Source organism: Haliotis cracherodii, unplaced genomic scaffold (genome assembly GCF_022045235.1).
Source record: "Haliotis cracherodii isolate W230 unplaced genomic scaffold, xgHalCrac1.p SCAF_17, whole genome shotgun sequence".
In the NCBI taxonomy this organism is placed as follows: domain Eukaryota; kingdom Metazoa; phylum Mollusca; class Gastropoda; order Lepetellida; family Haliotidae; genus Haliotis; species Haliotis cracherodii.
Genome location: NW_027266272.1, coordinates 24070052 through 24094045, shown reverse-complemented (window position 1 = coordinate 24094045; position 23994 = coordinate 24070052). Strand labels below are relative to the sequence as shown.

General features: G+C 45.5%; 4 protein-coding genes across 4 annotated transcripts in view; 2 read left to right on the top strand and 2 right to left on the bottom strand.

The window, feature by feature from the left end:
- The first annotated feature begins 342 nt into the window (after nt 1-342).
- Nucleotides 343-687, top strand: LOC139464716 (uncharacterized). The gene has a single exon (XM_071246232.1). The coding sequence runs from the start codon at nt 343-345 to the stop codon at nt 685-687; it is 345 nt and encodes a 114-aa protein (XP_071102333.1).
- A 306-nt stretch (nt 688-993) lies between these two features.
- On the top strand, nt 994-1587 carry LOC139464714 (uncharacterized). The gene has a single exon (XM_071246231.1). The coding sequence runs from the start codon at nt 994-996 to the stop codon at nt 1585-1587; it is 594 nt and encodes a 197-aa protein (XP_071102332.1).
- Nucleotides 1588-14547: 12960 nt separating this feature from the next.
- Nucleotides 14548-15045, bottom strand: LOC139464713 (uncharacterized). The gene has a single exon (XM_071246230.1). It carries the CDS (start codon nt 15043-15045, stop codon nt 14548-14550), a length of 498 nt encoding a protein of 165 aa, XP_071102331.1.
- A 5716-nt stretch (nt 15046-20761) lies between these two features.
- The window catches only part of LOC139464981 (solute carrier family 23 member 1-like), a 43348-nt gene continuing 40115 nt past the window's right edge, over nt 20762-23994 (bottom strand). Inside the window, 1 exon segment of the mRNA XM_071246625.1 lies at nt 20762-23197. Coding sequence (XP_071102726.1) covers nt 22920-23197 — 278 coding nt within the window. The 3' untranslated portion in view covers nt 20762-22919.

The following is a 23994-nucleotide window of genomic DNA, read 5'->3' as shown; positions in this document are numbered from 1 at the left end:
GGGTAGAGGGACATGGAGACAGAGAGGGAGGGAGAGGGCGGGGCGGGTAGAGGGACATGGAGACAGAGAGGGAGGGAGAGGGCGGGGCGGGTAGAGGGACAGGGAGACAGAGAGGGAGGGAGAGGGCGGGGCGGGTAGAGGGACATGGAGACAGAGAGGGAGGGAGAGGGCGGGGCGGGTAGAGGGACAGGGAGACAGAGAGGGAGGGAGAGGGCGGGGCGGGTAGAGGGACATGGAGACAGAGAGGGAGGGAGAGGGCGGGGCGGGTAGAGGGACAGGGAGACAGAGAGGAAGGGAGAGTGCGGGGCGGGTAGAGGGACATGGAGACAGAATGGAAGGGAGATGGGGGTGCGGGTACAGCGGTTTGGAGAAAGAGGGGGCGGGTACAGGGAGAGGGAGACAGAATGGAAGGGAGATGGGGGCGGGTACAGGGACAGGGAGACAGAATGGAAGGAGAGGTTGGGGCGGGTAGAGGGACATGGCGACAGAGTGGAAGGAGAGGTTGGGGCGGGTAAAGGGACATGGAGACAGAGTGGAAGGAGAGGTTGGGGCGGGTCGAGGGACATGGAGACAGAGTGGAAGGAGAGGTTGGGGCGGGTCGAGGGACATGGAGACAGAGTGGAAGGAGAGGTTGGGGCGGGTCGAGGGACATGGAGACAGAGTGGAAGGAGAGGTTGGGGCGGGTAGAGGGACATGGAGACAGAGTGGAAGGAGAGGTTGGGGCGGGTAGAGGGACAGGGAGACAGAATGGAAGGGAGATGGGGGCGGGTACAGGGACAGGGAGACAGAGTGGAAGGAGAGGTTGGGGCGGGTAGAGGGACAGGGAGACAGAGTGGAAGGAGAGGTTCGGGCGGGTCGAGGGACATGGAGACAGAGTGGAAGGAGAGGTTGGGGCGGGTAAAGGGACATGGAGACAGAGTGGAAGGAGAGGTTGGGGCGGGTAGAGGGACATGGAGACAGAGTGGAAGGAGAGGTTGGGGCGGGTAGAGGGACATGGAGACAGAGTGGAAGGAGAGGTTGGGGCGGGTAGAGGGACAGGGAGACAGAATGGAAGGGAGATGGGGGCGGGTACAGGGACAGGGAGACAGAGTGGAAGGAAAGGTTGGGGCGGGTAGAGGGACATGGAGACAGAATGGAAGGAGAGGTTGGGGCGGGTCGAGGGACATGGAGACAGAGTGGAAGGAGAGGTTGGGGCGGGTCGAGGGACATGGAGACAGAGTGGAAGGAGAGGTTGGGGCGGGTAGAGGGACATGGAGACAGAGTGGAAGGAGAGGTTGGGGCGGGTCGAGGGACATGGAGACAGAGTGGAAGGAGAGGTTGGGGCGGGTCGAGGGACATGGAGACAGAGTGGAAGGAGAGGTTGGGGCGGGTCGAGGGACATGGAGACAGAGTGGAAGGAGAGGTTGGGGCGGGTCGAGGGACATGGAGACAGAGTGGAAGGAGAGGTCGGGGCGGGTAGAGGGACATGGAGACAGAGTGGAAGGAGAGGTTGGGGCGGGTAGAGGGACAGGGAGACAGAATGGAAGGGAGATGGGGGCGGGTACAGGGACAGGGAGACAGAGTGGAAGGAAAGGTTGGGGCGGGTAGAGGGACATGGAGACAGAGTGGAAGGAGAGGTTGGGGCGGGTCGAGGGACATGGAGACAGAGTGGAAGGAGAGGTTGGGGCGGGTCGAGGGACATGGAGACAGAGTGGAAGGAGAGGTTGGGGCGGGTCGAGGGACATGGAGACAGAGTGGAAGGAGAGGTCGGGGCGGGTAGAGGGACATGGAGACAGAGTGGAAGGAGAGGTTGGGGCGGGTAGAGGGACAGGGAGACAGAATGGAAGGGAGATGGGGGCGGGTACAGGGACAGGGAGACAGAGTGGAAGGAAAGGTTGGGGCGGGTAGAGGGACAGGGAGACAGAGTGGAAGGAGAGGTTGGGGCGGGTAGAGGGACAGGGAGACAGAGTGGAAGGAGAGGTTGGGGCGGGTAGAGGGACATGGAGACAGAGTGGAAGGAGAGGTTGGGGCGGGTAGAGGGACAGGGAGACAGAGTGGAAGGTGAGGTTGGGGCGGGTAGAGGGACATGGAGACAGAGTGGAAGGTGAGGTTGGGGCGGGTAGAGGGACATGGAGACAGAGTGGGGGGAGAGGTTGGGGCGGGTAGAGGGACAGGGAGACAGAATGGAAGGAGAGGTTGGGGCGGGTAGAGGGACATGGAGACAGAGTGGAAGGAGAGGTTGGGGCGGGTAGAGGGACAGGGAGACAGAATGGAAGGAGAGGTTGGGGCGGGTAAAGGGACATGGAGACAGAGTGGAAGGAGAGGTTGGGGCGGGTCGAGGGACATGGAGACAGAGTGGAAGGAGAGGTTGGGGCGGGTAGAGGGACATGGAGACAGAGTGGAAGGAGAGGTTGGGGCGGGTAGAGGGACAGGGAGACAGAATGGAAGGAGAGGTTGGGGCGGGTAGAGGGACAGGGAGACAGAGTGGAAGGAGAGGTTGGGGCGGGTAGAGGGACATGGAGACAGAATGGAAGGGAGATGGGGGCGGGTACAGGGACAGGGAGACAGAGTGGAAGGAGAGGTTGGGGCGGGTACAGGGACAGGGAGACAGAATGGAAGGAGAGGTTGGGGCGGGTAGAGGGACATGGAGACAGAATGGAAGGAGAGGTTGGGGCGGGTAAAGGGACATGGAGACAGAGTGGAAGGAGAGGTTGGGGCGGGTCGAGGGACATGGAGACAGAGTGGAAGGAGAGGTTGGGGCGGGTAGAGGGACATGGAGACAGAGTGGAAGGAGAGGTTGGGGCGGGTAGAGGGACATGGAGACAGAATGGAAGGAGAGGTTGGGGCGGGTAGAGGGACAGGGAGACAGAGTGGAAGGAGAGGTTGGGGCGGGTAGAGGGACATGGAGACAGAATGGAAGGGAGATGGGGGCGGGTACAGGGACAGGGAGACAGAGTGGAAGGAGAGGTTGGGGCGGGTACAGGGACAGGGAGACAGAATGGAAGGAGAGGTTGGGGCGGGTAGAGGGACAGGGAGACAGAATGGAAGGAGAGGTTGGGGCGGGTACAGGGACAGGGAGACAGAATGGAAGGAGAGGTTGGGGCGGGTAGAGGGACAGGGAGACAGAGTGGAAGGAGAGGTTGGGGCGGGTTGAGGGACATGGAGACAGAGTGGAAGGAGAGGTTGGGGCGGGTAGAGGGACAGGGAGACAGAGTGGAAGGAGAGGTTGGGGCGGGTAAAGGGACAGGGAGACAGGATGGAAGGAGAGGTTGGGGCGGGTAGAGGGACATGGAGACAGAGTGGAAGGGAGATGGGGGTGCGGGTAGAGCGGTTTTGAGAAATAGGGGGCGGGTAGAAGGACAGGGAGACATAATGGAAGGAGAGGTTGGGGCGGGTAGAGGGACAGGGAGACAGAGTGGAAGGAGAGGTTGGGGCGGGTAGAGGGACAGGGAGACAGAATGGAAGGAGAGGTTGGGGCGGGTAGAGGGACAGGGAGACAGAGTGGAAGGGAGATGGGGGAGCGGGTAGAGCGGTTTGGAGAAAGAGGGGGCGGGTACAGGGAGAGGGAGACAGAATGGAAGGAGAGGGTGGGGCGGGTAGAGGGACACGGAGACAGAGTGGAAGGAGAGGTTGGGGCGGGTAGAGGGACATGGAGACAGAATGGAAGGAGAGGGTGGGGCGGGTAGAGGGACATGGCGACAGGGTGGGAGAGGCAGGGAGATGGGGGTGCGGGTAGCGGTTGGGAGAAAGAGGGGGCGGGTAGAGGGACATGGAGACAGAGAGGAAGGGAGAGGGCGGGGCGGGGCGGCTAGAGGGACATGGAGACAGGGAGGGAGAGGCAGGGAGATGGGGGTGCGGGTAGAGCGGTTGGGAGAAAGATGGGGCGGGTAGAGGGACAGGGAGACAGAATGGAAGGAGAGGTTGGGGCGGGTAGAGGGACATGGCGACAGGGTGGGAGAGACAGGGAGATGGGGGTGCGGGTAGAGGGGCAGGGAGATAGAGGGACGGGGGGTGGGCGGGTAAAGGGACAGGGAGACAGAGAGGGAGGCAACACAAATGAACGATGAAGTGAAATTCATACAATGGACTCTTCCAGCCATCATCGCAAATCTTACCGTACCTTATCCATGCACCGTGTCTTCTCAGTCGCGATTTTGAAAAACGAAATAATTTTGGAGTAAGTGTGCTGAGCCTTGTACTTTAAACAGCGCGCACCGAACAAAACAGTAGGCTGCGCATATGAAAAGCTACAGGTCATAAAGCAAGGGACATAAGCCATGGTGTGTTTATTAAGGAAATAGAACTCTCGGTAAATGTGAAAAATATGAACCGATTTAATTAATAAACTATATTGGTTACTTGTGATATTTGTATTGCTTTGGCTATGAAACTACCAGGTAACTAATTTTCATGTTGAAAAGGTACAAGAAAAATAGGTTCATTCTCGCGTGAACTTGCCCTTTAACCGTCCTTTGGAAGAAAAAAGAGAAAATGTGAAGGTTGAAGGATGGAGTTTACTCTGATGACTTGTATACATTTTACTTCTTAGAGATGTTATTATTTTGAATACTTTTTCTCATTGCCGTTTCAGGTTTTAGCAATAATAGGGCTATATGTGGGCAGTGGTTTATTTACATAGCTTTCTGTGTAGATTCATGAGCACTTTCTTCAACCAGAGACCATGTTTGATTTATCAAAACTATGAGAAACTGACACCACCATGTTGATAAATGCCCTATTTACTTCGCTGCACAGGATTATGTAACTTAATGGATTTGGAGAAACCTTGCGTGATCAAGTTCGTGTTGAATTCCGTCTTCGGAAAACATTCACGAGTAGCTTCTTCCCGGAAAATTGATTTTCCGTCAGATCGACTCAAAGTTATTAAGAAGTCGAAAGGGCTCAAATTATCTCAATAGGGGGGCGCGGGGGGCGCGGGGGGCGCGGGGGGCCCAGTCGTCTAAGGCGCCGCAATTCGCTGTGAAGAGTTGCGTCCCTTGGGCACGCCAGAAACCTATGATTGTGGGTTCGAATCATGGTTCGCCCCGATTATGTTTCTAGGTCAGTCAGCACCATACCCGTGATCGTGAACACCGAAGTGGTAAACGTCTAAGACCTGCATCACTTCGGGCTTTCCTTCCACATTAAGCTGACACACCGTTATATAACTGTAATACTGTTAAAAGCGCCGTTAAACCCAACCCACTCACACACTCACTCACTTGGGTGAGATTCCCTATTTAAATACAGGGCTCCTAAGCAAACAAAATGGATGCTGTTACAGAATCAAAGATGAATGTAGTATTTTAGAACGGGTTGTAGTCATATTCCCACTTTTTAACGTTTCAGCACGCGATGTTGAAATATAGGTAACTATGTTAACCTAGCGAGTCATCATCAGCTGTGTGCAACACCCCCGATGACAATTCTGTCAGTAAGCTCTCACTGGTGACCCCATTTTAAATTCTGGCGAGGGACTTGGGGTGGTGGCGGCATTTCTTGTTAGTTTTGTGTTCAAAACACAATAGGGGGTGTTGGACACAGCTCATAATTGTAGTAAATTTAATTTAATTCAATTTAATTTTAAAAAACTCAGTCTCCATCTACTGGAAAAATATCTCATCCTAAAAAAGTCTCGACCGTAATATGGCCATCCTCATCAGTACAGAGTATTTTGGGAGCAAAGCCAGAATCCTTGACATCGAGACATGACCATGATTGACAGTATGTCTGTAACACTTATGTATTATTTCTCATTTCAAATCCTTCATATTCAAAAGGCAATATCATGCAGGTCACTGTGTCGTTATCACTTGTCCCACTGTCATATGACTGACACAGTTACCGACTGTGACGTGAAATGCTCATTAAGCATCATTTACCCTAACTTGGAAAAAAACCTACAACAGAAACATAATTGTATTGTCAAAAACCTGAATTAAACATCAACACCATTAAAAGTTTATGCCATGAATGAGAACAAAAAAGTAGGTGGTGTGTCCATATTTTTGGAGGATGTGCTCAGTGCAGCATTCGATCAACCATCAAAACTGAAATGAGCACACGAAACTCCTTTTAAGTCCTTCAAAATGTCAAAATTGTCAGTCTGTATGCCCCCACCGGAATCAATGCGCGCCCAACACGACCATGAGAAAATGCGATACGTCTGACCATAAGCAGTCTCATTAAAATCAGACCTTAGTTCTCGCTATCGCTAAACAATGATCTGAGGACATCCCATTACGGGATCCCAGAACGACCTTTCATCCGACCAATCAAAGCGTCTCTTACCAGATCATGAAAGTGGCAGTCGGAATGTGTTTTCTAATCATGCAACCTCGAAAACGTTACACGGGGTATTCCGAACGACAATTACGACCCGTATGACTGATTCCGCCAAAATTATTTTGTCTCTCCCACTTACGTGCGATAAACATTTGAACGGAGGAGGCGTTGCGCAGTACGAGGGAAGGACTGCCATTCAAACACAACCATATATCAGACATTCCGGAATGTTCGTTTGTTCAGTTTTCAATTTTTTAATCGAGAACTGTGTCAACATATTTTTCAAGCGTAGTCTGAAATGGAAATCGCCAGGTTGAAACGAGTGCCGTAAAGCTCGAGAAAGCTGCTTTCTAATTGGCTGATGTCGACTTCTTGTTGGTCGTTTCAGTGATAGGTCAAAGTTCGCGAAATGGGATGGATGTCCTCAGATCTTTGTTTAGCGGCAGCGAGAACTAAGATCTTATTTTAATGAGATTGGTCAATAAGAAATAGGATTCAACACCACGCTTAACTGATCCTTGTGTTGCCTTGTTGAAACAGGGTCTTCCCTGTTTTGTTGCAAGAACGGCAGTACAACAGGGTAGACAGATTGGCCAATGTAACGCTGTCCACATTCGTCACCACTCGCCCCTTTCGGTAACCTGCAAGAAGAATCGTCCCCCTATCGATGAATGTTATGTGCGAAAATACGACACACCAATCAGAATGCGCGTATGATTTCAAGTTCTTTGTCAAAGAATCCCTCAGAAACAATTTTTGATTTTACATATGTCTTGCATCTAAAAATATACCATAGACACAGTTAAATGTGTTCAATCATACTGTATAAATCCGCATGTCCCGATGTGCTTTTTATTGCATCTGAAATATATATAATATATATGGGGAAATATATGTAAACCATTACGCAACGAGTTGACAATTGTTTTAGGTATGCCCGTTTTAGCTAAGACGGAACCCGGTCGCACAAATGGACATGAGAGGGGCACGAGTCGCTATTCGGCTTGTCCCGGAATAACACGAGTTGGTCACGAAGGTGATGTTGCATTGACAGGTCTAATGATGCCGCATTGCAGGACTGATGATGCCGGATTGACTTGGCTACGGATACCGCCTTGGCAAGAGTACAGATGCTGCCACCTCCAAACTGTTCCACACCTTGAATGCATCAACGTTCTCCTTGTCGGAGGTTGACACAAATTATTCCATCTGCTAGGAAAAGAATCTGCTCTCTCCTATGAACTGACCCCTTTCTAGTTTGTATTCTTCCAGCGTTGCAGTGTCAGCGCTACATCTGGTAGTGGTCTGAAAGCTCTGATATTGTACCGACGCAGTCTTCTGGACACTGTCCAGCGACTGACAGGATGACTATCTCAGCTGATGATGTCACAGTCATCATTCCACAGATGGAGGATGCGAATGTACAGTTTCCTTGGTGACAGTGACAGGAGGTCTGCCAGTAGGTCTCTCTTCCGCCCTGTATCAGTCTATGCGCATGATGACTACGTATCATTCGTCTACAGGCATAGCTCCTTGCAACGTGACCATGCATGCTCCTATATTTATCATATCTTTCTGTTGTAGGTTTTATCTCAGCATGCTACTGTCCAGCGGTTTGTGTGTGAATGAACAATAAATCCTTCCTTTTATACCCATATATTTGTAGGTTGGCATGCTGTAAGGGCAGCCAAAGTTTCACTTCAAACTTAAGTTCCATTGATCTGGGTACTGTGGCATGTTCATGACTCTGCAAATTGTTTTGGTTGTGTTTGGGCGACGATTATGAACACTTCTGTAACACTATTGAGGGTTTGGACCCAACTTGTCAAAATTTCAGTTTTGTAACGTTTCGTCGTCAGTTTACATCAAAAGTTGTGCTATTTATCTCCATAACCCACAATCTTAGTAACAGAAAAGTACATTCCTGAAGCAGTTGCGAGTACAATCATGTCAAGTTGACCAGTTTTCTGCCAATCTGAAGAAAACTGTACAGTAGGCATTTGCTGCACGTGGTGTTGCCAAAAATTATCTTTTATAATATAAAAATGCTTTATGATGCTGCTCTTTGACGTCTTCGTAGAAAGAGCATGCTTGACTGTACCTCAAAGGCTGTGAAATGCAGACACCAAAGGCTTGAGCTGCTGTGATATTGCTCGAAATAAATGGAAAGTTGGCGCATAGAAAGTCATTCCTCTTGGCATACAGCTTTTGGATAGCTTTTCGTCAAATTGAACATTTATGCATAGATCTAAATATGAAATAGATGAGACGGTGTATACTTTGTTGCACAGGATTATGAATCTTAATGGATTTGGAGAAATCGTGTGTGACTAAGCTCCTATTGAATGTCGTCTCCAGGAAACATCCAAGCGTGGCTTCATCCACGTCACAAACGTGGTATTTTTCAAGAGGTTAAAATTGTTTGATTGAACATTGCTGATATATCATTTATTGACCGAGAGAGATATATTTTTATTGACCGAGAGAGATTGTCAGGTTATCTCCGGTCGTGGGTCCAAGTTGAACCAATGTGATCATTTGTCTGTCTGTCTGCACTTTTCCCAATCTTCCTGAGACAAGGGAGTTAACTGACTATAAAAGTCCAGACCTAGGCCTCAACGATAACCTGCAAATCTTTAGGTTCTAGTACACCAAATCAGAACCAGTTGGGACAGTGGGGTATTCGTAGGGAGCCTTCAGTGCAGATCGAGAGATATCTGCAGGCAGTGATTGGAGGATATTCTGTAAGATTTGTATGGCTTTCAAATGTACATCCATCCAGTTATTAAAACTGACCATGTTTTTCTATATTTAGTTCTGTCTTTTTCAACATGATGACTTATGCTGAATGTGACCACAGCTATTTTCAAGTAGGTGACATTTGGTGCGAAACTGGGGGTGGTGTGTTCAGCATCCTGTACAGGAGCTGGCTAAGCTAGCCATTTTTTATGTTTTTATTGCTGCTCTAAGGCCAAACTGTGCACACACGTACAGGTAATAGCTGTTGAATGCTTAGTTATTTTTTATAAAGATATAACGTTACTATAGAAGTCTATGGGAAAACATTTGGTTGTGTGTAACCATTAGTTACTTTATTGTTTTGTCGGAGGTATATATAGTTAGTTTGATACATTTTCAGGGCAGCATGTGTTAATAAATCAAACACCAAATATATCCGCCTCCGTGGTCTAGTGGTAGAGCGTCCGCCCAGAGATCGGAAGGTCCGGGGTTGGATTCCCGGCCGCGTCATACCAAAAGACCTATGGTATTTGTTGTTACCCTGTCTGGCGCTCGGCATTAAGGGGCTAAAACAAGGACTGGTCGGCTCGGAGTCTGTATGCTGTGTCTGAGTGGGGTATTCATGTTAAACTGCGGCACGGTATCTCCGTGAGCTAGTACTATAAATCGGCATCAGTCCGGACTAGTACAAGCAGGCACACACAAACACACGCTATGTAAGTGCAATAATCTTATAGGCGATGTTAACCCAATTTCACCTCACCAAAATATACCCTTTCGTTCGGTTGAAGTTGACCGGCGACAGATTACGCCATGCATTAGCTTCACTTGGCACTTCATTCCTTTCTTCATTTACAGTAAACTACGGTTATAACGAACACGCTTATAACGAACTGACGGATATAACGAACTTACTTTTTTGTCCCTAAAATTTGCTGTAGTTATGCTATATATATGTCTATAACGAACTACGGTTATAACGAACTAAACTCAGTGGTCCCTTTCGGTTCGTTATAACCGTAGTTTACTGTATTCCTTCCTTCCTTCACCCCCCCCCCCATCTCCCTCCCATCACCCGTGAGTTCAGCCAGCTGCTATACTGGAAAAACGTGTTTTATTCTAGTCTCGTAATGAGGCCATGAGCATGCCACATGTGCACTGAAATAAGTATAGAGGCCGTGTTAGTAGGGCACGTGTTGTACCAAACCTGTTGATGATGTGTAGTGTTGATGTCACCACACAGTCATGACATCAGGTGTTTGCGAAATGGGAGGCGTAGCATGACCCATCGGTGGCACCTGTCACAAACACTTGCAAAGACAAGTCAATTGTTCACCTGTAAAAACACGGAAGCATATGACACGCAGTAGGGAATCGCATTACACATGATTTTATACTGATACCAATTGGAAATATCATCCATATGTCTACCATAAAACATTTTGAAGCTTTACTGAGGACTTGAATGTTGTAACCCTGATCGAACAACTTTTGTACAAGAATCGTATGACGGTCTTTGAAATCTTCGAAGAAAGTGAGTGAGTATGGTTTTAGACCGCTTTTAGTAATATTCCAGCAATATCACGACACCAGAAATGGGCTCCACACATTGTACCCATATCGGGAATCGAACCCGGTTCTGGGCCTTACATTGAAAGATTTACAGACAATAACATATACTTGCCAACAATTTTATCCTGGTTTTGTAACAATATTTCTCATGGGTGACCAAAATGTTAACCACAGCTGCTATGACCTAATTGCACTGGATTTGGTTTGAGATTTGAGATTTTTTATCTACAGCTGCAAAACCAGATATATATTTTTTATAAAAACTATGAGCCTGAATATTGTTTTTAGAAAAACAACTTTCAACAATGAAAGTTTTGTATCAGACAATTTCTTATTTTTATCAACAGTCTGAAACATAATAATATTTTCAAGAATTTTCTGGGACAATTTATTCTATACAATCCCAGCCTGCTAACGTGTGTATATTGGCCTGTTTTGTCGTAAGCACGCTGTGTGCGCCCTCTTGTCGCTCTTACATAGATACATACAGTCAGCCTTGTAGAACACTCCCCCATCCAACAAACTTCTGGAACGATCAAGCCTGCCATGTTCATGTACACAAGGGCGATAACTCTAAATTCAATTCGCTGCCGCCGACAGCACTCGAAATTCATTAAGTTGCTGCCACTGTCATCCACTACAACAACAAAAGTCTCCACTGCCACATAACATTAGCCCAACGTGACGACGGCCGTTATATTACCAATTTCACGTGGCTCTGGACGACAAGCAGTCATGATGAGGGAAGTGGACTCAGTGAATGCTGACAACCCTTGCGATCCCATACAAATGGAAGAAAAATATCGGCCAGCAGTGGCATCCAGTCCATTCTACGCCCCCACAAGCATCATCCCTGGAGTGTTGTGACGAACTAACATCCTTGGTGCATGTTGTTTTGGTATTATAAGATTAGCCACGAGTGTTTTCTTAACGCCGCTGCAAATCCTTTCCAATCTTTCTAATTTCGAGTCTGTCTGGTTTCACAGGAATCATAAACGACCAACTAAATTATTTACATTAAGGAAAAACGGCGGGTTTCAAATGACAGTTTTAATGTACGTCACATCTAACTTCAAAATATAGTTGGCTATCTCTTAATTCCCACCAGGGTATTGAACGTAAGTCGACCTTGGATAGAACCACCAGACTGAAACAGCGCGGGATGATGTTGCCATCTGACAGACATCAGCTTTGCTAATATATGTCCGATAAGCTATGTATTTATTATCAGAAATTAGCGAAGTCAGCAAAGTAATTACTTGGTGTGTAGTTTATAGCGGAAAGAAGTCGATCAATGGATTTTCATCACTTAGCAAATGTTACTTAAGTAGTGCACGGAAGTGAATGGCCGCGGTGGTTGCCAAGGAAGCCATTTCTTTAAAAATGGCCAAGCCAGTCATTCCCTGAAAGGGTTTCACAGAAGCTTCGCTTTCTGGGGTAAACAATTAATATTATAAATGTCCAAAGGATGTAGTTCGTTATTCTTATTAAAAATAAAATAATTGAGCGCCTGTTCATGTTGGAAAAAGTAAATGAGCTTCGAACCATTTTTTTTCAAAATGCTGATCTGAAACGAGACCTTTGTCACACAGGCTTTCATCGAGCGATGTGACAGAATGGTGATGGTGTTGACAGGCTACTGCGTCGCGGCTGTAGCGAGGATCTGGGGCCGTACTGGTTATGTAAACCATGAGCGATTACGCTGAGAATTTAGTACGGCAGGAAGAGATCAACTAATTTATGAGTTCTACTGGTAGTATGCTAAGTGCAGAGAACCGAAGTATTACGATTATTTCCGAATGATTGCAAGCTGTCGACATCATCAGTTGGAAGCTTGGCAGACAGAGAACAGCCGCGGCTTCCATCAAAGTGTTGATATAGATCTGAGGAGGTTGTTCATAGTGGGTAATAACTTAACATGGGGAGACTAATATTAGAAACAAGGATAACAGTTACGCGTGAGCCTGTATGAGTTCAGTTCAGGTCACTAGGTCATGATCATATCAGGTCGAAACGTAGAAAGAAGTAAGACAAGTCAAATGAATATCATGTGCACGTTAAAGGTATGTCCGTATTTTCACTGTGGTATGGTGTGGAAGTGTTAGTGTGTGGTGGTGTTAATGTGGTGGTGTTAATGTGTGGTGTGTGGTGGTGTTAATGTGTGGTGTGGTGTGGTGTGTGGTGTGGTGGTGTTAATGTGTGGTGTGTTGTGGTGTGGTGTGGTGGTGTTAATGTGTGGTGTGGTGTGGTGGTGTTAATGTGTGTTGTAGTGTGGTGTGAATGTGTGTTGTAGTGTGGTGTGGTGTGGTGTGGTGTGGTGGTGTTAATGTGTGGTGTGGTGTGGTGGCGTTAATGTGTGGTGGTGTTAATGTGTGGTGTGTTGTGTTGTGGTGTGGTGTGTGTGTGTGTGTGTGTGTGTGTGTGTGTGTGTGTGTGTGTGTGTGTGTGTGTGTGTGTGTGTGTGTGTGTGTGCTTGAACGTAGCTCCAGCTAGGCGCTGATGTGTGGAGCTTGAACTTCATTATCTTTTTTTTATCGGATCATGATTATCGGATTAGTTTATTCATCGATTACACAAGCCTTTACATGATACGTGTGTGCTTTTACTGCCTGAATGATTTGAATGAAGTGTCACGCACATAAGGACATCAAGAGATACACTATAAATCACGTGTTATACTTAATGTAGGACATTATCAGGCCGGGCCCGTGGTGATCTGGGATAGAATAGGCCTTCAGCAACCCATGCTTGCCGTAAAAGGCGACGATGCTTGTCGTGGGAGGCGACTAACGGGATCGGGTGGTCAGGCTAGCTGACTTGGTTGATGGATGTCATCGATCCCAATTGCTTACGTTGTCAATCACTGGATTGTGTGGTCCAGACTCAATTACTTACAGACCGCCGTCCTATAGCTGGAATATTTCGTGCGGCGTGCGGCGTTAAACATTATCAGGCCGACAAATGTGTTTATGTTACAGTCAATGTCTATAACCATCGACTGATTCACTCAAACAATATATTTATTGACTAAAATGTTAAGTCAATATACATGTTACCTGAAAAATGAGACTGGGTTTTAGAAATGAATAACACTCCTAATGTTAATCTCCTCATTTTAATTTGGATCAGTGTGCAGTTTACACAATATATTGGAATCAATCTCTTTGTTAACGAATGTCAAAACATCACTTATTATCTTTGTTCTCTTAATAAATAGAAAGCAAAACAGATTAGAAGCCAAATAAACTACCGGGCAAAGGAACGTTTTAACCGACTTCACTTGACCAAACACCAAAAACAAAGGCATATGTGAGATTTATGATGATTAATTTATAAACAGAAATCATTTCCATGAATTAGAATGAAAATGCATTGTAATTCCGATTTTGCATTCTCCCCAACACACAAAGAAAGAGTCAAGGGATCCAAATTAAAAATTACACAGATCAGAGTTCATTGAAAAAGTGCATGAACAGTCCATTAATGACACAGTAGTCAGGTAACACGTCATCAATAGCGAGTGTGACCACCCTGGGCATCCATGTACGCCAACACACGCCTCCTCATTGACGTCGTCAGTCGGCGGATAACGTCAACAGGAATCCTGTTCCATAAGTTCAATAGAGTCTGTTCAAGTTCCTGTCGGTTCGCTGGAGGCGGCACATGTTGTCTCAGCTGACGATCAAGATGATCCCAGAGATGTTCAATGGGGTTCATGTCTGGAGAACAAGGTGGCCAGGGCAATACGTTGACGTTAACGTTGTTCAGGTAGTCTTGAACAATTCTGGCGGTGTGAGGCCTTGCGTTGTCTTGTTGCAAAATTAATCCTCTTGGCTGATGTTGAATAAAGGGCACCAGAAAAGATCTCAACACTTCATCCCTGTATCGCAGAGCATTCAGGTTTCCTCGGATGATAACCAGCCGTGTTGTAATGTGGCCACAAATGCCACCCCATACCATGACGCCTCCACCTCAAAACGGTCGAACTTCTCTAATGAAGTTTGGCGCCAGTCGCTTTCCCCTTCGTCGAAAACCACGAACTCTGCCATCGTTCCTGAACAGACAGAACCGATTTTCATCTGTAAAGAGCACTCTCGCCCAGTCACGTCGCTGCCACCGACGTACAGTTCGTGCCCATTGCAGTCTGCGTTGACAGTGTAGACGGGTCAAGGCCATTCCATGGAAGGGTCGGTAGGCTCGTATATCAGCCGCACGAAGTCGTCGAAGGACTGTTCGTCTGCTGATGGCATGCCCTAGTGCTGTTGCCACCGTTGACGTCGCCGTCACACATCTGTTTCGGAGGTGAATCTGCCGGATGTAGCGGTCATCGGCCGGTGTTGTCACTCTCGGTCTTCCCGATCTTGGCCGGTCTTGATTCTGTCCTGTCTGTTGGTAGTGGATTATCAACTTGCTGATGGTGGTCTGGGAGCAGTTGAAGGTTCTGGCTATCTGACGTGGAGTAGCCCCCATATTGGCCATACCGACCGTTCTATCTCGTTGCGCTTGTGTTAGTCTGGGCATATTCTTGTTGTTCTTTTGCCTACTGAATGCCTGCTCTGTCCAACGTCGGTATGTATGCCACAATCACGCACGTGCATTTGGACCAATGTCTCAAAATCACGTTTTGCACGTTTTCAATAATGCATGATTTGGAAAGCTGCGTTCGAAAATCTGCATTGTGGTTGTTGTCATGTTGCATTTGGGCGAATGTTTTCTGCGGGGGTTCAAACCTGTACCAGCTTTTTTGCTTTTTATACAACTATTTTTAAAGTGAAAACTTTCTTTTGCCCGGTAGTTTAGTTAATTAGACAAATAATAGGTAGCAGTGACCTGATAATGCAAAAGTTCCCGACCCGTTTGTTGATGGTGGTGAGGGTGACCCTCGTAATCATTCGTCACCACTCGCCCCTTTCCCTTACCTGCAAAAGGACTCGTCCCCAATTCGTCACCACTCGCCCCTTTCCGTAACCTGCAAGAAGACTCGCCCCACTATCGATGAATGTTATGTGCGAAATTACGACAAACCAATCAGAATGCGCGTATGACTTCAAGTACTTCGGTCAACGAATCCCTCAGGATTGATGTTACACATTTCTTGCATCTAAAATTATACCTCAGATTCACTTAAATGTGTTCTATAATACTGTTCCGATGTGTTTTAAATGACATCTTCAATATATGTGAAATGGGGAAAATATACGTGAATCATCACGCAACGAATTGACAAATTGAATTCTTTTAACTATGCCCTGTTTGCGTGTAGACGGAACCCAGTCTCAAAATGGGCCACGAGATGGGCACAAGTCGCTATTCGGCTTGTCCCGCTATAACACGATTTGGTAAATGATGCCTCGTAATATCATGGGCGCCATTGTTGAAAGAGACGACAGTGACCAATGTAGGGTAGCTGTTCGTGCGACCCGAGAAGATCCGGGTTTAAATTGGTCTTCAGCAACCCATGCCACGAACGGGATCGGGTGGTCAGGCTCGCTGACTTGGCTGATGCATATCATCGTATTCCAAAAGCGTAGATCGATGCTCATGATGTCGTTCACTGGATTGTCTGGTCGAGACTCGATTATTCACATACCGCCATCATATAGCTGGATCCGGTATATTGCCGAGTGCGGCGTTGAACAACAAAGAAATGAAAAAAAAGTAGCTGTTCGTGCAGACCTCCTGGAGAGACAAAATGCCTGATTTTAGACATTGGCCGTAACATGTGTACAAATACATTGTTCATGTGGTATTAAAATATATATGTTTGTATATTTAAAATTTTACGCAATAAGGTATACAAAAGATGACAACGAATGAACATTTTTAAACACATTTTACCCAAGTTTACTAAAATACCATTATTTTATAGAACAGGTTTCATTTTATAATCGCGGGTATTATTGGCGAATCCTGGTTTGTAAACAATATTTGGTAATTCAGCTTTACTGATATCACCGAAAATGGACATTGTAAAAGAGATGTGTTTTATCTTCCATACATAAACTACCGGGCAAAAGAAAGTTTTCACTTTAAAGATAGTTGTATAAAAAGCAAAGAGCTGTTACAGGTTTGTACCCCCGCAGAAAACATTCGACAAATGCAACATGACCACTACCACAACGCAGATTTTCGAACGCAGCTTTCCAAATCATGCATTGTTGAAATCGCGCAAAACGTGAGGCATTGGTCCAAATGCACGTGCGTGATTGTGGCATAAATACCAACGTTGGACAGAGCAGGCATTCAGTAAGCAAAAGAACAACAAGAATATGCCCAGACTTACACAAGCGCAACGAGACAGAGCGATCGGTATGGCCAATATGGGGGCTACTCAACGTCAGATAGCCAGAACCTCCAACTGCTCCCAGACCACTATCAGCAAGTTGATAATCCGCTACCAACAGACAGGACAGACTCAAGACCGGCCAAGATCGGGAAGACCGAGAGTGACAACATCGGGCCGAAGACCGTTACATCCGGCAGATTCACCTCCGAAACAGATGTGTGACGGCGACGTCAACGGCGGCAAAAGCACTAGCGCATGCCATCAGCAGACGAACAGCCCTTCGACGACTTCGTACGGCTGGTATACGAGCCTACCGACCCTTCCATGGAATGGCCTTGACCCGTCTACACCGTCAACGCAGACTGCATTGGGCACGAACTGTACGTTCGTGGCAGCGACGTGACTGGGCGAGAGTGCTCTTTACAGATGAAAATCGGTTCTGTCTGTTCAGGAACGATGGCAGAGTTCGAGTTTTTCGACGAAGGGGAGAAGAGTCAGGCGCCAAACTGCATTAGAGAAGTTCACCCGTTTTGAGGTGGAGGCGTCATGGTATGGGGTGGCATTTGTGGCCAGATTACAACACGGCTGGTTATCATCCGAGGAAACCTGAATGCTCAGAGATACAGGGATGAAGTGTTGAGACTTGTTCTGGTGCCCTTTATTCAACATCAGCCAAGAGGATTAATTTTGCAACAAGACAACGCAAGGCCTCACACCGCCCGAATTGTTCAAGACTACCTGAACAACGTTAACGTCAACGTATTGCCCTGGCCACCTTGTTCTCCAGACATGAACCCCATTGAACATCTCTGAGATCATCTTGATCGTCAGCTGAGACAACAAGTACCGCCTCCAGCGAACCGACAGGAACTTGAACAGACTCAATTGAACTTATGGAACAGGATTCCTGTTGACGTTATCCGCCGACTGACGACGTCAATGAGGAGGCGTGTGTTGGCGTGCATGGATGCCCAGGGTGGTCACACTCGCTATTGATGACGTGTTACCTGACTACTGTGTCATTAATTGACTCTTCGTGCACTTTTTCAATGAACACTGATTTGTGTAATTTTTAATTTGGATCCCTTGACTCTTTCTTTGAGTATTGCGGAGAATGCAATATCGGCATTACAATGCATTTTCATTCTAATTCATGGAAAATGATTTATGTTTATTAATGTACCCCTAATTTAATCAGGAAAGCTATAATCGCTGTATACCCCTAATTTAATCAGGAAAGCCATAATCGTTGTATTACCCCTAATCAAATCAGGGAAGCTATAATACCTGTATACCCGTAATCTAACCTTGGAAGCTATACTCGCTGCATAGTTCTTCTCTCTCCTTTCGTGTATTATCTCCCTTTATCAAGGTCACTTCCGGAGATGTTTTCGTTTCAAAATGGCGTCCAGAGAAGAGCATATAAACGGGAAATCACAATACCCAAATTTGAATTTCGACAAGTTACATGTGTGTGCTTTCAAGACCTGCGTATGGAATCGTTGAAAATACGTTTCAAGGAAGAAGTCGGATTTGATTTTGCGCGCCAAAGGTGTAAGTGATATTGGCAAGCGATCTTTTGAAGATGCATATACAACAGACGTGGTCAATGTGAGACAAAGACATGAAAACTACGGTTTGCTATAAAGATAGACACGTCCATACAATCCGATATCACCATTTATCATCTTAAACTGGCTCCCACAGGAGATATCGCTTGGATGAGATCAAGCGATATCTACACTGTAGATATCGCTGCAATGAAATTACACCACAATGCTTTGCAGACCATTGTGACATCATTGTTACCATGACGTCACAATTAAATGACATCACTAATGGCTCTGCTACTGAAGCTGTTTGCAGTACTTTTTACACTGAAGACACTGCTAATTACTGTCTACAAATTGAAAAAGTTGAAAGAATGATGTAAGATGATAAATAAAATCTCACCCTCGTGTCTTTTGATATCAAATATATCAACACTCGTTGATAAAAGTGGCAAAAATCCTCGGCAAGCTTCGGAATTTTTCCACTTTTATCAACTTGTGTTGATATATTTGATATCAAAAGACACTCGGGTGAGATTCTCTATATATCCAAGGACTTCGCATTGTCATATGTCAGTTCCAAGGTGATTCCTTCAATACCAACACAGAACATGAAAAAAACAACGGGTTATGGCGTGTAGGTGTCCCTGTCCAAGGTTACTGGCCGAGTAGATGCTGCTGGATGCAACAGTACTGCAGGGTAAGTAGATCTACTACATTACCATTAAATGGTAGCTCTAAGGTGTCAATTTAATTTGCATTTGCTGAATAGTACCTAAACTCGTGTATGTATGATTGTTCTGTAACTGAATGAATTTTGCAAGACATACCAATATTGCATTTTCACTGTGAACTATATACATGTATACCTATATAAATATACATGGTATGAGGTTGTAATGTATAGTAACAATTTATTAACCCTACATTATTGTGTTATGCTACTTAAACTTTTGGATATGGAATTAGATGCTTTTATACAGTTTTGATTCAACAATCAGTGAACAATGTACCTGTTTCAGTGAAGAAACGGCTTCGCACATCAACCCAATCAGATGATATCTAAAACGTTAATGCAGCAGCATAAAATGTGGGTGCTGTAGGTGGTTAACTTTATTTCTTTAAAACTATGTGTATGTGGACTCGTCACTAAAGACAGTGTTCATTCTACTAGTTCAACAAAATGTAGAACTCTCTGGGCCCATTGAAATGGGATCATTTTGAAAATAAGGAAGACACAACCTTAAAAAAGCCTTAAAAGTTTAATTCAATTATAACATCATTAATATGCACGTTTTACAAATCTGAATTTGAATTATTCATCCTGGACAGGATTAGTTAATTGATTCATATAATGATGCAAACAGGCTTCTGTCTTCTCCCTCTCCAGTCACATTTCATGTTTGTGAAATGAACACTGTTATGAAGGATGAAGAAGGGTCTTATGACAAGTCTGTCTAAAATACCTGTCTAAAAACTTCTGTTTGTCTTTTCTATGACTTGCTGTTATCGTTTAGTTATGGACAGTTGTAGAATCCAGTCCCCGGGTGTGACATACCAGAAGATTTTATTTAAACGTAATTGCTGGTACATCAATGTGCGTGCTGTTTCTCTCCATGGTTCTGGCATTGAAAGGGATAAAGAAGGGATTTGTTCGCTCAGTCAGTATGTGTCCCAAGTGTGTGAGTGAGTTAGCAGCTGAACTAACACTATTTTTAATGTTAAAAGTCCAAGCTAGTACAAGCAGGCATGCACATTCAACAGTTTAGAAATTGGAACTAGTCCTATAGTCCTTGTCAAACTGCCCAATAGTTACGATAGGACTATTAGGACTTAGCGAAACCCCCAAAGGGCACATTCCTATATGTGTTATCATTATAAGGACCAGTGGACTAAAACTGTTTAGTTTTTATGTCTGTGTAACAAGATCCCAGTATGCTCGGCGTCTTAACAGCGGAAAAGAGTGAGTGAGTGAGTGAGTGAGTGAGTGAGTTGGGTTTAACGCCGCTTTTAACATTATTCCAGTTATATCACGGCGTTGTTTAACGCCGCACTCAGCAATGTTCCAGCTGTATGACGTTGGTCTGTATGATGTGAATCGAAACTATAATCTCACATTTGGTGTTATTATACCTTTTGTTTTCCCACTGAGCCACGTGGGTCAGGTGATGAAAGGTTGTTAAATTTTACACGTCATGACTTCAGTTGTGTCCATGTTGTGTCTCTCGCATGCTTTGGTCGAATGCCTTTTATACCCCGACACATTGTATTGTTTCACAATAGTGAGTGAGTGAGATGGGTTTAACGCCGATTTTAACAGTATTCCAGTTATATCGTGGCGTGTCAGCCTAATGTGGGAGGAAAGCCCGAAGTGACGCAGGTCTAAGAAGTTTACGCCTTCGGTGAAACCCATGAGCACGGGTATGGTGATGACAAACCTAGAAACATAATTGGGGCGAACCGGGATTCGAACCCACAATCATAGGTTTCTGGCGTGCCCAAGGGACGCAACTCTGCACGGCGAATCGCGGCGCCTTAGACGACTGGGCCACCCGTGCCCCATGTTTCGCAATGAGGTATCTCGATGTTATCATATTTTATTCTGGTATCTCGAGCATTTAGACGGTTCATAAGTTGGGGAAAAACACTCGGGCTACTCACTCACTCGGGGTTTTACATTTTCAATCAAAACCCCGACGTCGTATTTATCCTTAACATACAGTTTGGAAAGGGTTTTATCGCTTATATTTATTGACAACACGATCTCGTTATAGATAGACAGCCGCTGTCGATCATAAAAAAATCATTAAACTTACGGAAGGATAAACACGGTATAACCGTCATTTTTTTTTTGTAAATCGAAAACACTGCCCAACCCGAATGACGGAATGTACAGAAGTCATGTTTGTTAGAGAAACGTTACGTCAAGTAGGTACACTTTGAAAATGGGCCGTCACAGTGTCGGAATAAATGATACGACTTCATCAACTGTGAGACAGCAGGAACCGACTTGACCCATATATGAGACAAATAGGACCGACTTGATCCACATATGAGACAGTTGGAATCGACTTGACCCAGATATATGAGACAACTGGAACCGACTTGACCCATATTTGAGACAGCTGGAACCGACTTGACCCAAATATGAGAAAGTTGGAATCGACTTGACCCAAACATATGAGACAACTGGAACCGACTTGACCCATATTTGAGACAGTTGGAACCGACTCGACCACAATATGAGACAGTTGGAATCGACTTGACCCCAAATATATGAGACAACTGGAACCGACTTGACCCATATATGAGAGAGCTGGAATCGATTTGACCCATATATGAGACAGTTCGAACCGACTTGACCTTGCGTTTATAATTGTATCATATATTCATACGTTTTTCATGAGACTGTATTTTTGAAATGACTCATTTGATGGCGGACCACTTCCGAATTCCAGGGGAAACCCTGGGAATTCCCCAGCACAAACAAATACAGGAGCGTTGTTTATGATCATTTAGACACTTTTATCTTATTCGCTGTGCAGAGTTGCGTCCCTTGGGCATGCAGGAAACCCATGATGGCGGGTTCGAATCCCGGTCCGCCAATCTGCTCGTGGTTTTCACCAACCTGAGACTTGCGTGACGGACCTTCCTCCCACATCAAGCTGACATATAGTGATGTAACTGGAATAATGTTCAAAGTGGCGTTAAACCCAACTCAGTCATTCATTTAATCTTGAAATCGGCGTGTTTGCATACATTGGAAGAAGCCATATTGTTTGACTTCATGCCAAAAAAATCTATCCTTGTGCATAAAACACGACATGCACACCCTTACGTCTACCACAGTCTTCATCAATCTAGGGGCGGTCGGGTAGCCTAGTGGTTAAAGCGTTCGCTCGTCACGCCGTAGACCCGGGTTCGATTCCCGACATGGGTACAATGTGTGAAGCCCATTTCTTGTATCCGCCTCCGTGATATTGCTGGAATATTGCTAAAAGCGGCGTAAAACCATACTCACTCTCTTCAGCAATCTAGGACTCTACTTCAGTATCTATTCGACACATCGTTGTGATCACCTTTAAATGATCGGCTTGTTGATCAATAATGACCAACACCTATTCACCCAAGGCTGCAAATTGTTCCGGTTCAAGTGGGTCGTTCGGCCATTGAAGTCCTTACATGATGTGGTACCTCTAAACATCTCTCTCGAACATTAATATTATATAAATCTGATATTATATAAATCTACCTGCTGTAACTAAACTACAAAATACTTCATCACTCGTCTGAATAAGTGCTTTTTGTTGCTGATTTTATCCAAAATAGGAATATAAAACTTGTAATGATATACTTTCACTTTGTGTCACAAGCGCCGACATTCCACAATTGGCCCTCTCAAGGAAGATTTATGCTCCAAAGAACTCACACGAAGTGCAAGCCGATTTTTAAATACCGTACAACACGAGTGGACGAAGCAGATCGTATACATGGTCCTAAAGCTGATGCTACATCCGGGTATTATCTTCATGATACCCAGCATTCACCGCGCCTTCCTGAGCCCGGGGTCCTTTACGTCGCTGACAGCACCCACCCAACGACGATGACCCACGTTCGTCCAGGATAAAGTGTGGACAAAATGGAATGTATCTTGTAAATTTGAGTTTGTTGAGATATTTCTGTATGAGAGGAAGGTCATACACCGCCATTGTATCTCTCCTGTCGCCACCGGAAGAAGACTCTTCGTGCTTCCGCCATTTTAATATCCCCCTCTCTTCGACAGTGCCTGAAAGATGCATTGGACACCGTAATGGAGGTGAGTGTGTATTCATGTTTAGCATGAGGGGGGGGGGGGGGGGGGGGGGGGGTTGTGATTAGAAGTCTTGTGACCATCAAGACCTCCCAGATATAAGATGCGGATATCATAATCATTCATCCTTATTCTTATTCGTCCGCATTCCTAATAATCCACATTCTCATCAATCCATAATACTCAGTCGTCCACATTCTTATCCATCCACATATTCAATCGTCCACATTCTTATCCCTCCACATACTCAATCGTCCACATTCTTATCCATACGCAATCGTCCAAATTCTCAATCATCCACATACTCAATTATCCACATTCTTGTCCATCCACATACTCAATTATCCACATTCTTGTCCATCCAAACACTCAATTATCCACATTCTTGTCCATCCACATACTCAATTATCCACATTCTTGTCCATCCAAACACTCAATTATCCAAATTGTCCATCCACATACTTAATTATCCAAATTCTTGTCTATCCACATACTCAATCGTCCAAATTCTCAATCATCCACATACTCAATTATTCACATTCTTGTCCATCCACATACTCAATTATCCACATTCTTGTCCATCCAAACACTCAATTATCCACATTCTTGTCCATCCACATACTCAATTATCCACATTCTTGTCCATCCAAACACTCAATTATCCAAATTGTCCATCCACATACTTAATTATCCAAATTCTTGTCCATCTACATACTCAATCGTCCAAATCCTTGTCCATCTACATACTCAATTATCCACATTCTCAATCGTCC

Coding starts and splice junctions, on each gene's coding strand:
- LOC139464716 (XM_071246232.1), top strand. CDS start 343: ATGGGGGTGCGGGTACAGCGGTTTGGAGAAAGAGGGGGCGGGTACAGG.
- LOC139464714 (XM_071246231.1), top strand. CDS start 994: ATGGAGACAGAGTGGAAGGAGAGGTTGGGGCGGGTAGAGGGACAGGGA.
- LOC139464713 (XM_071246230.1), bottom strand. CDS start 15,045: ATGGGGGCTACTCCACGTCAGATAGCCAGAACCTTCAACTGCTCCCAG.